The following is a 17,205-nucleotide window of genomic DNA, read 5'->3' on the forward strand; positions in this document are numbered from 1 at the left end:
AGATCTTGTCCTCAGCTTGTAAAATCACATCTTTACAGTAGCTTTGTGTTGTTGTTAAATTATCCTGGAGTGAGCTGTTGAATTCAACTGCAATTGACTTTGTTGCCATAGTTGCAAATTGCACCTTTAACTCTGCGTCTTGGCAATAGCCAAGGTGAGTGACAAATTTGGTGAATTTGTATTTTGAGGAAATGATCTCCTTAATTTGGCAGTAAATCTGGAGATGGTAATTAATAATGAAGCGTCACTGCTCTCATTTTCTTTTGCCCCAAAAGAGTTTGTTCTCTTTACTTGGGGTTTTGGCAGGACCTATTTACAGTATATTTATTGAATGTGTGTTGTCGAATTCAAGTTGTCTTCTTCCTTTATGTCACTGCTTTGTCTTTGTTGGTTTGTTAAATATAGTTTTTATTTGTAATGTTCTATTTGCCAATGCAATGTGACTGTGCTGATTTATTGTTTTTGTTTGGATATCTGAAACTAGAGAAGTTAATTAAAAAGAGGTATAGTATAAAGTCATCTTCTGTTTTGCAGCGTGTTCTTTGGCCTAGATACTGACATCATGGAACACAACCACAGAGAGCATCAACAAGTATCGGAGGGATTTGAGAGTAAGTGTGAATTACATGGATTTTCTGCAATGTTTTCTGCGTCTGCGTCGGAAGGGCTGAATTTAATGAGACCCGGTATGGTTATGTTCTTTGTTGTATGTTTGTTGTTTACAAACTTCTTCACGTTGACGTGGTTGTCTTATCATGGATACTGGAAGCTTCCAATGGAGCCCATCGATATAGAGTCCTAGACCAGGAATCAAAATCAGAGTCTACCTGGAGTCTGTTTTTTTTTTTTTTTTTTTTTACAATATTTAAGGCCGTTAGGGTCTATTTAGAGGTTAGTGAGGTATTTAAATGCTGCAATGTGGGTATTGTTGAATTGAGCACTGAGTATGAGGGGCCGGTCTATACTTTGTAGGACTATTCACGTCAGAGTTAGCGACAGAGCGGCTGGAAATTAATTATTTCCAATGAAAGTCAGCGACACTTGGCGAAACAGTGCGACTCGGGCCCCCGGCGACACTACAGTGCGACGCGACAAAACCGAATTGAAATCGTGTTCTGGATGGCAGAGCAGAGCGACAACTCTGCCGGAAACAGTTCTTACCCAATAGCCAAGCTACATATGACGTTTTATGAATTATACTGTTATAATTGTGTGGTTTAGTACATAATTGTTTTATCATATCATAGTTATACTTAGAATGTACAATAATAATAATAATAATCGATACATTAATGCATACATTAACCATCTATGTAGATGCACACAGGGAATTTTGTAGATGACAAGTGAGGAGACAAGAAACAAGTGACCCATGAGACAGCAGGAGATTTCTTGGTGTGCATGTCCAGTGAGAGAGGGCTGGGAGAGAGAGGAGGAGGAGGGGTAGGATGGTAGAGAGAGGGGGGGGGGGGAGAAGGAAGAGAGGGGGGGGGGGAAGAGAGGGAGAGAGAGAGAAAGAGGGGGGTGAGAGAGGAGAGAGGGAGGGAGGGAGAGAGAGAGAGAAAAAAAAGAAGAAGAAGAAGAAGCTATTACTGTCTGGTCACTGGTTGTTCCTGAGGTCTGTAGTAGATCGGATGTTTCCATGCAGGATGTTTCTCAGGAAGCCCAGAAGGTTATGGGAAGCTCTTAAGATTGTCACTTGCGTTGCTGATAAAAAATGATTCCTGAAATAATCTGTGTTGTGGCTGATGTTTTACAAACGGGAGCAGAGCAGTGTGTCTTGTTAGTAGTTTGTCAGTTTGGGATTTTTTTTTGTTTCGAGGTCTCTCTATAATGGCACCTTGTCAATTCCTTGTGACTGAAATGGTCGCTCTTTGTATGATTTGTACAATTTTGTATATTCCCTCCGTTTGAACCCTCAATGGTAGCAATCTATATATCAATCTGTATATCGAATGTGTTTCATTTAAATTTTCATGCACTGTTGTAGTAGTTTTAACAGGTTACCGTAAATTCTGTCTATTTCGACAGGCAAGTTCCCCCACTCTCCACTCTATTCTGGTGCCCAGGACTCGTCCATGCCCCGCTCCCATAGGGGTGACCAGGTGGTCCCCTCCTTCCAGAGACTGTCGGTGTATGAAGGCCCACAAAGGTGCCCCAAGCCCCTGCCCCCTCTTCCTGACCAGGAGGGGCACTCCTCGGATGACGCAGCAGATGATGAGGTGGAGTTCTTCACCGACGATAGACGCCGCCTGCTTCCTCTGAGCTGCCCTGATAAGGCCCTCGCCCTACGCTATGGAGCCCCCAGTCGACGCAGCTTCAGGGGCTGCGGCCAGGTCAACTATGCCTACCACGAGGGGCCTGCTGGGGCTAGCGGTGATGGGGCTTGTGGATGGGCCAGCAGTGCGACTGGCGGACGGGTTAACGATGGGGCTAGTATTGAGGTTAATGGATGGACCAGCAGTCGAACTAGAGCTAGTGTTAAAGTTGGAGCTAGTGGATATGCTAATGTTAGGACTTGTGGTGGGCCTAAGAGGGAAGCTCTGGAGCAGCAACATGCCCAGTTTGGGCAAGGGGTGCAGGCAGCGGCTGCAGTCAGGGACGTCCCCAGCAAGCAGCCTGATCGTCCGCAACGCAATAGACTGCGTCGCTCCCACTCTGGCCCTGCAGGGTCCTTCAAGCCTGCCGGCGTACGCCTGGCATGCCACCTCCACCACCACCACCACCAACCCCACCACCACGGCAGCTGCAGAGGTTACCCCCAGGACAAGCCAGAGGTCCCCCCCCGTGCCCCCATCCCCCCACGCCCCTCAAAGGCCTTCACTGCAGACTGTCATCGTTGGTCTGTCCACGACACGGATGAAGACAAGCCTCCTGCGGTCCCTCCCCGGGAACCGCTGACTCCCAGTGCCCCGCCCCGCACCCCAAGTCCCAGGTCCCTCCCCATATACGTCAACGGGGTGATGCCCCCCACCCAGAGCTTTGCCCCCAACCCCAAGTACGTCAGCAGGGTCCCCCAGAGGCAGCAGCAGAGTGACAGGGCAGCGGCAGCTCGTCCCTCCCTGGGTCCGCCCTCCCCCTGCATCGTGCCTGTCATGGAGGATGGGAGGAAGGCCAGTGCCACACACTATTTCCTCCTACCCCGACGACCGGCCTACATGGACAGGCTAGAGAGGTTCCTCATTGAGGCGGACTGTGAGGCTTCCAGCAGCGCATGCACATCTGAGTGGCAGAAACCCCCTCTCCAGTCAACATAAAGAGTGTCAGCATTCAGGAAGCTTGGAGGCTGACTCTCGCTCCCCACGCTTTCACATTCTCATTTATTTAGTCCCTAGAAACACTTTCCTAAAATTACCTCACTTGACCTACCATACAGCATGACTGCAATGATAGTTACCTTAGCTGGAGGCTTCAGAGTTTATCACCTCCAGATTTAAGGGTGATTGTTGTTGCTTCCTGTTGGTTGTCATGACTTTTTAAGGGAGTTTTGGCGTAAATCTCTACTGTCACCTCATTAGAAAATATTGTGATGGATGAGTATAGGCGGGTCTTATGCTTTTCTCCCTTGATGTATCACTGCTATGCAAATTTTATTTTTGTTTAACATTATTTTGCTGTTCTTGAAAGACCAATCTATTGAAGGATTAATTTGAAGGATTCCATGTCTGTTAAACTAATAACAATAGGTCTAGTTGGGCCTGGTCAAAAACGATTATAACAAACATAATGTCACATTTTCTACTCGGTGGAGGAAAGCTCAATATAACTGGTCCATGCAGTGAGTGGAGGTCCATACACAGAGGATAGCTGGCTTCTACCATGCAAATGCTAAAAGACCCTCTCTTTTCTCCAAAATGGCTTAAATGAAATAAATTAGAGATTATTTTGTGTTTACTTTCTGCCTTCAAACATATTTAAATTATAATTTGGCCAGGTTTAGCTTTTGCTTTCACCTTACAGTATTTTTGATTGTTGATGTGTTGATTCATGTGTTACTGTATAAGGAAGGGAAAAGATAAGAAATTGTGTGATATTAGATATATTGGTTACACTTCCATACAGTGCTTTTTGCTGTGTAATAAACAGGTAAATATTATTACTAACTGTACTTAAATGGTCACTGAAAGTTAGTACAATACATTCGGAGGTGAGTGAATTTGATTTGGAATTTGATTACCAGTCCTTGTTGACAAAATATGGCATAGTTTAAACAAACAAATTAACACCTTTTATGAAGGAATTCCATATACTGTATTTGGAATTGAGCATTAAGAGCACAGACTAGCTCTCAAGAAAAAGGAGCACTAAGTTCTAAGTCCTTGTGAGTGCCAACTCTCTCGACTTGATTACTAGCTATATAAATTCAAGTAATTACTATTAGTATTTACCATTATTTGTTAGTACTCAAGGTCCTGTAAAAGGAAGTGCTACCCTGATGTTCAGAAACTTGTTTACATGATGATGATAATAATAATATACACTTGTTACGTCAAAGTATGTTGACATTTTTATGAAGGCTTGTTCTCTAACTTGACATTGTTTGATTGGGCTATGACAAAGGCAGACAGCGCTATTATGTTATGGGTAATATATCTACAGTATTTTGGTAAGTGCTTTTTTTTATTGACAACTCTGAATTATGTATTCTTAATCTATTTAAATAAATAAAATAACTTATTTATTAAAAGTTTTCAGTGTTTGTTTTCATTGTCAGACTATCGTTTAGTATGAAATACAATACGTCTGTGGATACTAAACTGTTTTGTATGTATGGCCAGTCGGTTCTTTTGACCTTGTGATCTGAGAAAAAAAAAAACTCATGTTAGGCCCCAGTTATAAGACTGCTCCCCAAGGGACTCGTATGTCCTTGTTTTTCTTGCCTTTTTAAGGAGATGATTTCATATCTACGGAAAATAATGAATGACAACAGATCCAATTAAATCATCATCAACATCATAATTGTCATCATCGCCATCATCATCGGAGAAGGTCCCCCTGTGGTCCTTAAACGCACAGATGGCCATTACAAATGTTTGAGCTCTAGTGAAACGTTTACCAGTGAACTACTCATACTTTCCCCCACTAAAACATAAGAAAGAGGATGAACTGACTATCAACTGTGGGGTCACAGGACAGCTTCTCCCAAACAAGTATTCATTGCGACAGCAAGTGTGACCTGAAACAGGAAAGTGGATGTGTTATCATGAAACTGAGCGGAACAGAGACTTCATTGTCTGAAAAAAAGACACAGTGTATCGTTTGTTTGTCATTATATAAACACAGCCAGTTCTCATGGTGGGTATTATCATTGTTTTTTGTAAAGACACATGTCCTATCATTCCTGTTGTTGCTAGCTGTGTAGCCTAATCTGAAAAGTGATAGTGTGTGTTATGAAACAGTGATTTGTAAGAGGACATCACTTCCCTTTGGCAGAAAGACATTTTACCATACATATATCACAGCACATTGCATATATATATATATATATATATATATATATATATATACACACACACACACACACACACACACACACACACACACACACACACACAGAGTAGGCTATACAACATTCACTGTTGGTGTTGAGCTGCCCTGGGCCAAATACTTGAGCTGTGCTTGATTTAGTTAGCCTGGTACAATGGAGCCAATGGAAAAGTCCCTAAAGTGCAAACTCTAAATGAAATCAAGCACACCTCAAATACCTCAAATGTTTTTTGTGGACATGTATTTGACCAAGGTGATGGCTGAATCTGTATCAAGATCTAAGAGCCACTGTCATTTTTGAATGTGTGTGCACTCGGTCATTGGTCAAGGAATAGTATCCTGAAAGCATTGTAGTGAAAGTGGTAGTTTATTTCCTTTGACTATGCAGGCCCACGCCTCCCAGCAAAGTTCTTCATTCAACAAATGTAGTTTATCAGACACAGAATGCAAACATTATATGAGTACTACTTAAGTTAAAAAGCTTCTGTGAATCTCACCCATGGTCAGTTCACTTTTGGGAAATTGTGCTTGGGGTCAATTCCATTTCTGTTCAATTCATTCATTCGATAGTCAAAAAGTGTCACTTATTTTGAGGGAAATGCCAATTCACTCCTGGAATAGCCTGAAGTGAAAAGGAATTGACCTCAACCCTGGGAAACACAGACATCTTACAATGTGTTTCAAGAAAAAGATCTCAACAGTCACTCAACAGACCTTACACTCCATTGGTCTTGGATGCCCTCTCGTGGTGAATAATGTATTATACAGATACAGACTTGATGCGCTCATCATTGGCTGCTGTTCATAGATCATCAATCAAAGGCCTAATCAGTCTGGCCCTGCCACGTTGTTAGGTCAGCTGAGATATGGGGCTGAGGAAGTATAAATACTCAAAGATAAAAGGACCTGACACTGAGCAAGAATTTCAGAGAGTTTCACTCTCTCTTGAAGCGAATGTGTGTGAGCAGCTCCTTGAGTGAACGACATGTGACTGACCGTGTTCACCAAAACTTGTACAAAAGTTAATGTTAATGAAGGCCTACTCATACTGACACAATTGCAAACAAAATGAACTGGGGTGAGTTTCCCGAAACCCTTTGTAGCTTACGTTAGCTAAGTCCTTAATTAAGTGGTTCGTAAAACTCAAGATCCATCGTTATCGGGAAACTCACCCAGTACCCGGTGTAAACCACTGTAAGTTGATTAAACAAAGGAATTGAACAATCAATATACAATATATGTAATATTGTGATAGGTTGCAGTAGCTATGTCAATACAGTTAAAGTTTTGTTCCACTGTTCTTCACTAGTAAGATCTTCAGAGGGTGGGGAGTACAGGAAATGCTAAGGTATGGAAAGACTTTCTCATTGAAAGTGTGTGTAAACGTGTGTAGGTGTGTGTTATTATCAGGGTCAGAGAATGACAGCTTTCCTCTGCCGCAGTCCAGCTGCACTCTGATTCTCTTGGGTTTCTGTCTCACTGAGAGAGAAGTGCCTGGTCTTGTTTGGGAATATACTGTGTATGCACCACTGGAGTGATATAATCCCCAGTATCTTTCCCTTATCCCTTTCTTTCTTTGGACAGACTCTGGTATCACACCCAGAGCCCAGGATGTATTGTCTCCAACCTCAACGTCCCAGTAGTGTGTCCCTGAGTTAAAGCCCTCTGAGCCCAGGACCCACATATAACTCGACTTTTCGGACTCTGCAACTCATGATACTTTGAGATCTCCGATTTTCTCACTCTGAGCTATCTCAGAATTAACCAAAGGGTTAATGCTAAATATTAGTGGGAAGCTCAGAGTTTCCTAGGAGCACTTGAATGCACCTTTGATACTCACTGTATGTAATGATCCCCTGCATCTTCTCCCAGACTCTGAACTGCAGGTTGCCCAGGTGTTTGGCTACGTCTATCAGCGCTCCTGAGACCAGCTGTGGATTAGGCAGTGTGCACTGGGCTCTGGAAGAGCATTCAGGAGTCAGTGCTGATGTGTTGTTGGGTTAAAAACCACAGAGAAGAGAGAGACAGGAGGGCAGGTCACTTACCTTTTCACTGTGGCCTTGTAGTTCTGCAGAGGAAAAAAAGACCAGATTGAATTAATATTCAGCAGGCAATCTATAATGATACCAACAACTCATGTTAACTTAAAAAGAGAAGGACTGACTTGCAGGAATGAAATGTCTTCAGCTCTCAGCTCCTCCTCTATGGCTCTGATTATGTCTGAAAGTGATGATATGTCACTGTTCAACCCCTCAATCTTCTCCTTCATCATCTGACTTTTCTGCTCCTCTTCTTCTCTCAATGCAGTTATCCTAGATTCCTCTTCTTCTCGAAGGAGCTGGTGAAGCCTCTTAAACTCCTCCCTAATCTGCCTCTCTGTGTGCTTGAATGTTTTTCAGAAGTCTGACACACCAAACACACTGGCTGTTTATCCTCCAGACAGAAGAGCTTGAGTTTCTCACTGTGCAGACTACAGAGCACCTCAGCCCCTGGTGAAGCTGTCTGACCTCTCTTCTGTAAGTAGGCCTCACACAGGTTCTTCAAAACCAGGTTACTGCGAGGTAGGTCCATGGAACTCTTTTTCCTGCAAAGTGGGCAATTCGGAGATTCCTTCTGTTCACACCATTCCTGCAGACAGGATTTACAGAAGATGTGGCTACATGACAGGACGACAGGATCTTTAAAGATGTCACAGCACACAGGGCAAGAGAGATACTCCTCTGCGAGAGATGATCTGGAAGCCATTTTCTCCCTCCTTCTGAAATGTCTTCTGAAGGGAGCAGTTAACTTTCACGTTTAAACATGTTTAAACCCTAGTTTGGATGACAGCATCCAAAAGTCAAAGTTTCAGTAGAATGTTCTCTTTTCCTGCTATCGCTCTGTATCTTGCTGTTTATAGAGTTGAAGTCCTGTTTTGTGTCTATTTTCGGACTAAACGAAGAAACATTAAACGAACACCTGTACCTTAGAAAATAGTTTTACAGTGCTGTAGCCAACTGTACTTTACCCTTTAGGTGTGTATCAGGTGTATAAAGGGTGGAGCTTGGAGTAAAGAAGAAAACTTGACTGGATCCAGTTGTGGATCTTCCCTGACCATTCAGTTTCAAGATTCAAGATTAGAGAAGGACAGGGAGTAGAGGAGGGGGCTAAGGACGCAGCCCTGGGGGGACCCTGTGCTCAGGATGAGTATGCTGGAGATGTGTCTACCCACCCTGACCACCTGTGGCCTGGCCGTCAGGAAGTCCAGGATCCAGGCACACAGGGGAATGTTCAGTCCTAAACCAATCATCTTCTCAGCCAGTCTGGTGGGGACTATGGTATTGAACGCTGTTGTGCTCTGGGTCCTCCACTGGTTCCTATCCAGGGACCAGAGCCTGCCTTCGAGGATCCTGCCTGACCCTGACCAGGAGGCCCTGTCCAACCCTGCAGGAGAGCCATCACTGCTTCAACCATTACCCACTAAGGGCCTTACACAGCACCAAAACAACTACTGCACAACTTCAACATTAAGTTATAGCTTTTTATTAACTGATCTATAGACTAATTATGAATGTTCTATCTACTTCTAACCCTACTGTTTGACCTCCTCCTAGGGCCCTGCCCAAGGTCCTCTGCTGGCTTCTACCACAGGTCTCAGTCTGACTCTCATAAGGAGCTTCCTTCTATCCCTGGTTGGGGGGTTTCTCATAGCTTTGGGAAACGTTTTTAAATGGTACATCCAATATGACTCCCAGTGTACGAAACCAAGGAACGTGGCTTTGAATTATAGCCTCTGTTCAACCAGTTCATCTGCATTTTTTATGTCATACAGAGTTCTGAGATCCAGAGGGCAGAAAGGAGAGAGTCATCAGAGAGAGGGAGAAAAGGGAAGAACAGATCAGGTTTCATTACTGTAACATATTTATGGAAAGGTTTTTCTGATATACTGTACAAAACTGAATAACTTAAAAACAGAAAATGCTTAAACCTTGAACAACAAAAATAGCATTACAGAGCAAAGAAATTTGAAAAACTCCTTTCACATAGTGATAATAATAATAACAAGAAGGAGCCAGTTGAAGTCAGAGTATTACTAAACACTGATTTGGACTCCTCTATTGTTGAGGTAACGGTTATCTTATTCCACTCACAGGACCGCAGACACTTGCACCGCAGCTCAAATGAAGACTTTTGTCTGACATTAAGCAAATCACACAGCTAGCTAGCTAGTTAGTTATGATAACAGTTCAACTAATGAGTTTGTCTGCTTGACTTTAGCTAAACTGTAATGCAAGACAGTCAGTTAGCTAGCCAGTGAGTTTAGAGTTGGTGCAGTTGTAAGGAGCCAGCAACTCATCTTGAACAGAAAGCTCTATCCACCTTATCATTGACACTACCTCTGCCCCCTCTGTTAAAACACAGACCTATGATAATGCATTTTACAGGTTCTCATGCCAAACATTTCTAACTTAAATGTGCATTCAGTACAAAATGCATTTACATTTCAGTGCCTGACATACATTTAGACATAGGATAAGAAATGCGTTTCAATTAAGGTACGGTGACATGGGTGTGGTCTGCAGCGTAGCATGTCGTGAGGGTAGTTGGAAGGACGGGATTGTTCCGTGGTGTCGAAAGTCTGTCCCTCCCCCGACCTGCATCTCCACCTGAGCATGCCGCTCAGAACTTCAGAAGGGGGCTTCGGAGCTTAAATCATGGCAGACTCCCTTATGGACGAGCGGGGATGGCGGTGTCACGTGGGTACCGGTGGATTCCTGATGGAGCGCCCAGGCGTGGGGGGCTGGCTCCATCTCGTGTCCTCAGGCTAGAAGTGTCCGGGGATGAGCTCGGCTCAGGGGATGATTCAGGATGGGCTGAAAGAAGAGGTTGTTGAGCCAGAGGGGGGAGAGGAAGATGGGATGTCAGTGTCTCTCCTGGGGACCTCCCTGTGACGGTTCCCGCTCCCACTCCGATCTCTGAGGTGGGGTCGGGGGTGGCGGATGGGGGGTACCTACGGAGGCTGTGGCTACGGAGGAATATGTGGTAGGGCTCCTTTGTGACATTGATTACCCGCAGCTGGATTTTGATGCTGAGAGTATGTAGTACTAACACACTGAAACATAATCCGCCAAAACATACTACATTCTACTGATACTGTGTGTATCTGTGTGTGCTACTAACACATTGAAATATAATCAGCAAAGAAGCACACTATATACTACTGATGTTATGTACTACTAATATGCTAAAGTATAACCAGCAAAACATATTTTATACTACTAGTGATATGTACTACTAAGGTACTGAATGTTTAATGGCAAGAAATACTATTCAGACATAAAACTGATCAAATAACTTGGGGTTGATTTATGTTGAAAGAAGATTTTGCCTGTTTTATGATTTTAAGGATGAAACTGATCTGTCTAACTATGTGTAACAAATCAAGTTGAAATGTAATAAATTGGAAAGGGAAAGAGAGAAAGGAGAATTAATACAAAGTTGAGAGAGGTTTGGGTTGAGTCCAGAAGGCAGTGGTTTCCGATAAAGTAATAGTCAAGGACGACCCAGAGGAACTGTAGGTGTACAGCGTACAGTGCTGCTTCTGAGAAATACTTACCACCTGAAATGATGTGTTATCCTCCTTGCTAAACATAAAAAGATAGATTACACTGTGCATATTACACCAAAGGATCTGAAACGTTATTCTAGCCTCTTTATTGAAATATCCCCTTTGGATGAATTGTCCTCATCTAAAAATCTGATTCCTGAAACCACACCAACTGGCACTCATATAAGAATAGAGCCGTCTTTAACCATTGGGGCTTTTATATGCTGAGTTCTGATTTGTAGGTCACTAGACGGTTAACAGCAGTGTGAGTCTGTTCGACACTGGCCTATTATTATCTTCTTGAATCCTAGTAGGGTAAGACCCTTTAGGCAGAGGATTTAACCCGTTAGTAGGAGGGCTAGTCCAGTACCCTGTAGAGGGTATTTTTATTCACCGGGAGACAGTGGTCTGTCCCCTTGCATCATGTCCAGTGCCATCTCCATCATGGTCCGGAGTAAAGTGAATCAGGAGTGGGAATGATTGTTGATTGGCTGAGATGGATCTGGGCTTTCAGAACAGACCTTTGCAACTGCTTTCCATAGCATATCTCTTGTAAATGTGCCACTTTAGTAGCCTGCCGGACCTTAAAGGAGTAATCCGGAATTGGTGAAACTAACCTTTGAGGGCAGTTATGTAGATAAACTGGACTAGTTGTATACATTTTGCGATATGACAGCTGGTAGAAGCACTGTGTTTGATAATTCAGCCCCTCTCTTTAAGACTACACATGAGACGGTCATTCAGTGCCTGTCCAGAATAGCCGCACATTCCGTCCATGGTCAGTGCTTTGGTCATTCCATTTTTGGAACTTTCTGTTTCCTGTTTAAGCCATCTTTCTGGATTCCTGCATGTTTGCTCAGATGCTCTGTAGAGGCTAGTAGTACAAGTAATCTATAGCTTTGTTAGTGTGTGGTCTTGTGATTAACCAGTCTCATTTGTGTTATTGACTTTAGCCTGTTTGTCAGCTTCCTAGAAAAGTCTCATCGCCGTGTCAACACAAGGCTCGTGCACTCTGACCCTGCTCTACTATGCCAGTGATTCCAGAGAGCAGCAGGCGCTAGCTCTTGTGTTGTTCAACAAAAGGATCTCATGTGGGAGGGAATATTGGGAGTTGTAGTTTGTCTACTATGGATGAATTAAAACAACAAAACCACTGGATTACCGAGTAAAATTCTGCTTGAACACTGTTGTCTTCCCTGATGGACATTTGTCTTGTTTCCAGCGTGCTGTATGTTTGTGGGGACTCAAGTATGGGTAAGATGTGATACATACAGCATACTGTACCTCAGACAACTAAGCCAAAATAACAATGTCTGGTTTGTTGACTTACTCGACTGTACTCATTATGTGCCGACATGATAGTGTCCGACATAAACGGTTATTAATATTTCCAGGTGTTTTAACCTACTGACACCTATGTTGAAAATTAACCTGTTATCCTTAAAGGTGTAATAAGAGGTATGTTCTTCAAGTAAAGGGATGGACAGTTTAGCAGACACATAATTGACGCATAAACAGACGCATAATTGGTTGGCAGCACAGAACATGAGTTCTACTTCAGTTTAGTCACAGTCAAAGTCAGATGCAGTGTATAGTTTAGGGTTACTTTACTGATTTCAATTAGTTTTGTGACAGAAATGCCAGCATGGACAATGTGTTAAATATGAATGTGCAAGGTATAGCTTCATGGCTTGTCTTCATCTGCAGTCATAGTCAAAGGAAGTAGTCAGCCATGTTGATAGCAGCTGGAGGCTGACACAATGATGTCAAGGTCCAGGGTCAGGGTACAGGGTCGTTTATCCGTCTGCGGTGGGGTATGGTCAGTCCAATGATGACGAAGGATCAGGGTACAGGCCCGTCTATCCATCTGAAGCAGAGTATGGCCAGTCCAGCGATGACAAGGCGATGGTTAGGGTTAGAGGGTTGTCACCTGTCAGCTCAACACTGCTACAAGATCTAATGACTCAGGGCAGATGCCCCAGAGCCAGGATGATAGGAGACAGAAGATAACATGCATTGGACAATTGTATTTTAATAATTTTGCATAAGAGATGCAGAGCAGAGTATAGAACCAATGTGATGAGACTCCAGCAGATGAAACCTACAATATGGCAGAATTAGATATGTGGAAGACAAAACAGTTGCACAACAGTTACTATCTTTACAGTTAGAATTATACAGGAGTTGCTTCCCGTGATTTTCAAAATACACAAACATACATTTGCAATTAGGCTAGGTAAAAAGGTGTGTTTTTGGCAAACTTCTTCATGAAGATGCACTTACAAGACTATGTTAGGTTACTGAGCTACTGAAACACCACCCTTACAATTCACACCCCTTTGACCTCTTGCTCCATGCAAAACCCATCTGGGTGACCGACAGTGTTTGAACCCAGGTCTCCTATTTGTAACAGAGGTGGTGTGGTGAATCTTCCTTGAGACCTGAATATGTGTGTAGCTCCTCAAACTAAAGCCAATCTAAGGCATTGAGGTGTGCAGGAGACCTGGTTTCAGACACAATTGTCCCGTGACTCTCTCTGGTGTCTGAACAGAGGAATGGGAGGACAGGAGGAGGGGATTGAAGTGTGACAAAGGTGCTTCGAGACCACGCTTGTGTGATGAGTAACCTTGTCTGAAAACACTTGCATTTGCTCGATGCGTAGGCTTTAGTCTAGCGGGATAAAACAGTGTTGTAGTGCATATGTAGACCCCTACACATACATAGGATTGTGTAAGCCCCCTGAGCTAAAGCCTATAGTCATGAACCAGAGGAGGTAATGCAGTTCTTCAGGTCTAAGTCAAGGAGACTCATCACACAAGTGTGGCTCATTGCCCCCCATCGACCTTCCCCTTGCGGTACCACAAAAAACATGATCACATCTTCAAAATACGAGGTAAAACACAATATGAAGCAAAACAAATAGGAAAATTAACAAACAAAATTACAATACATAAATACAACAAATTACAATACTACTTAGACTTTATGAGTTCACAAATTATGTTTCTTGCACGATACACCAGGCTTGTATGGTAGAGGTTTAGCTTGTTAACCTTGTCCGTAGACAATTATAACATAATAACATCTTGAAGTTGAATAAGCCAGTACAGCACAGCAATCAATTTCTTGGCTGTGGTTAAGCAGCAAGCCAATCCTTGCTCTTCTAAAAACACCTAACAGAAATACTGCCCATCCTTGGCTCTTCACACATATTGCCTTTTCTTGTGACAGGTCACATTGGGAAGAGCCAATAAATACATAGAATTGAATTCTGTTTGTGGATGTCTGTAATAGGAAGTTGCTCCATGGTTAAAGAAGAAGTAATTTACAAAACTCTAGCAAATAATGAACGACACATGTCCCACAGAATTGTTGTATTGGACAGAATGAAAGTCAAATGCTACTTTAACGTTTGACTAGCGAAGATGACATCATCATAATCTACATAGACTTCCTATTTACAGACAACACAGAATTCAAGTCTTCCAAGACATTGATTATTGGCTCTTCACACATGTTGCCTTTCCTTGTGTCACGTTAGGACTAAATTGACCTACGTATGGGTTACTGTACAGTACATTTAGTTGCCTCATTGCTGTGCAGTAATGCTATTATTACTTGAGGAACACAACTCAAAATAATGAGTTACTACAGTTATTCCAAGTACTATTCATGTATCAGGACACATCATGTAAAGTGTGACCAATCTTTGTTAAAAACAGATTTACAGACAACACAGAAATCAAGTCTTCCAAGACATTGATTATTGGCTCTTCACACATATTGCCTTTACTTGTGTCACTCATATTGCTAAGACCCATAATTAGTCAGAGTTGCATTCTGATTGTTGATGTCTGTTAATAGGAAGTAGCACAATGGTTTATGAAGAGGTCATTTTGTTGCGTTCAGCTTTTATAATCCTGTGAGACAGGTTTTGTCCACCGGGATGAGATGTCAAAGTGGTTCAGACCACAATTCACATATCATCTCAACAGGTTTGATTACAATTTTGCTTAAACAAGATGGTGAAGTGGTTGAGGTATCGCACGCTCAGCCACTTTACCATTTTGTTGAAAAGACGTATTAGGAATTTGGCCTGAGTATGCACTCGCGCGAGATCGGAGTATGTTCCTGGAAACGAGATGGCAAGATGAAAATGCTGATCCTCCTCAAAAGATAGTTGAAATGTAATTCAGCCAGTGCGGGTCAAAACATTGTTTCCCTTTAGGCCATTATCTGCAAAAACACGTCCTTCGGTACAGACGAAGCTGGCTGTCAGTTCTATACATAAAGGTGGTTGATATGCATTAGTCCTCTCTTTTTCCTGTTGCAAAATGAATGGAATGTTATTAGCTTTGATGACCATGATGGCAATAGGGTAATGTTTTGATTGGAGTTATTTTGTTTCAAGTTTCTACTCACCCTGCTTTTCATCCATGTGTCCTCCCTCCATCTCCCCAGATCCTTTCTGAAAAAAAGAAAGAAAAACACGTTTAGCTAACCTTCAATACAACACCATTTTGTCATGCCATAACTTGGATATTGAAATACATGTTAGGACACAATTGACCTGCGTATGGGTTATTGTACAGTACATTTAGTTGCCTCTTTGCCTGTGCAGTAATGCTATAATTACTTTAGTAACAAAACTCTGCTAAACAAGGAGTTACTACAGTTATTCCAAGTACTATTCAGGACACATCATGTAAAGTGTGACCGATGTTTGTTAAAAACAGTAAGGTTTCTAAATTAGTCCATTCAAATAAATGACAAAAATGAAAACATATATAAACTAGCTAGCTAGCTAAAGATTAACATTTGACTAGAAATAGTCACACAGCTAACTAGCTTGTTAATGGGTTTAAGAGTAAATGAATGGCTACAGACTAATATCAAGCCAATTAATAACTAACAATGGCTTATTTTCTCACGTGAAAATGATAGTTCTGTACTTACCAAATGATCAGCTGCTATCGATGTTCTCTCTATAGATAGAGATTTGCTGGATTTGAGAGGAGTTCAAACCATGACCCTCTGACTTTGTAGCTTTTCTCAGTAGCTTGTAAAGCAACAAATGTGCCATAGAATTGTTGAATTGGACAGAATGAAAGTCAAATGCTACCTTAAGGTTTGATAAGGGAAGATGACATCGTCATAATCTACATAGACTTCCCATTTACAGACAACACAGAAATCAAGTCTTCCAAGACATTGATTATTGGCTCTTCACACACATATTGCCTTTCCTTGTGTCAGGCTCATATTTGGAAGAGCCCATAATTAGTCAGAGTTGCAATCTGGTTGTTGATGTCTGTTTATAGGAAGTAGCTCATTGGTTTATGAAGAGGTCATTTTGTTGCGTTCAGCTTTTATAATCCTGCGAGACAGGTTTTGTCCATCGGGATGAGATGTCAAAGTGGTTCAGACCACAATTCACATATCACCTCAACAGGTTTGATTACATTTTTGGTTAAACAAGATGGTGAAGTGGTTGAGGTATCGCACGCTCAGCCACTTTACCATTTTGTTGAAAAGACGTATTTGGAATTTGGCCTGAGTATGCACTCGCGCGAGATCGGAGTATGTTCCTGGAAACGAGATGGCAGGATGAAAATGCTGATCCTCCTCAAAAGATAGTTGAAATGTCATTCAGCCAGTTCGGGTCAAAACGTTGTTTCCCTTTAGGCCATTATCTGCAAAAACACGTCCTTCGGTACAGATGAGCTGGCTGTCAGTTCTATCCATAAAGGTGGTTGATATGCATTAGTCCTCTCTTTTTCCTGTTGCAAAATGAATGGAATGCTATTAGCTTTGTTGACCATGATGGCAATAGGGTAATTTTTTGATTGGAGTTATTTTGTTTCTAGTTTCTACTCTCCCTGCTTTTCATCCAAGTGTCCTCCCTCCATCTCCCAAGATCCTTTCTGAAAAAAAGAAAGAAAAACACGTTTAGCTAACCTTCAATAAAACACCATTTTGTCATGTCATAACTTGATTATTGAAATACATGTTAGGACTAAATTGACCTGCGTATGGGTTATTGTACAGTACATTTAGTTGCCCCTTTGTCTGTGCAGTAATGCTATAATTACTTTAGTAACACAACTCTGCTAAATAATGAGTTAATACAA

General features: G+C 42.2%; 1 protein-coding gene and 1 pseudogene across 2 annotated transcripts; one reads left to right on the forward strand and one right to left on the reverse strand.

Moving 5' to 3' along the window:
* The first annotated feature begins 558 nt into the window (after window positions 1–558).
* LOC310808938 (ERBB receptor feedback inhibitor 1-like) lies at window positions 559–3,341 on the forward strand. The gene is made up of 2 exons (XM_083676037.1): window positions 559–611; window positions 2,032–3,341. The coding sequence occupies exons 1-2, from the start codon at window positions 563–565 to the stop codon at window positions 3,255–3,257; spliced, it is 1,275 nt and encodes a 424-aa protein (XP_083532163.1). The 5' UTR covers window positions 559–562; the 3' UTR covers window positions 3,258–3,341.
* A 3,425-nt stretch (window positions 3,342–6,766) lies between these two features.
* On the reverse strand, window positions 6,767–8,232 carry LOC310808939 (E3 ubiquitin-protein ligase TRIM35-like; annotated as a pseudogene). The gene is made up of 4 exons: window positions 7,652–8,232; window positions 7,533–7,555; window positions 7,305–7,446; window positions 6,767–7,236 (listed from the first exon to the last, which is right to left on the reverse strand). The product of its transcript is annotated as an E3 ubiquitin-protein ligase TRIM35-like (transcript).
* Between the last annotated feature and the right edge of the window lie 8,973 nt (window positions 8,233–17,205).

This window comes from Argentina silus, assembly GCF_951799395.1.
Source record: "Argentina silus genome assembly, chromosome: 8".
NCBI classification, from domain to species: Eukaryota; Metazoa; Chordata; class Actinopteri; order Argentiniformes; family Argentinidae; genus Argentina; species Argentina silus.

Excerpts from the sequence above, each read along its gene's own strand:
- LOC310808938 (XM_083676037.1), top strand. The coding sequence starts at position 563 with ATGGAACACAACCACAGAGAGCATCAACAAGTATCGGAGGGATTTGAG. Across the intron at positions 612-2,031 it reads AGTATCGGAGGGATTTGAGA|GCAAGTTCCCCCACTCTCCA; the intron begins GTAAGTGTGAAT and ends CTATTTCGACAG.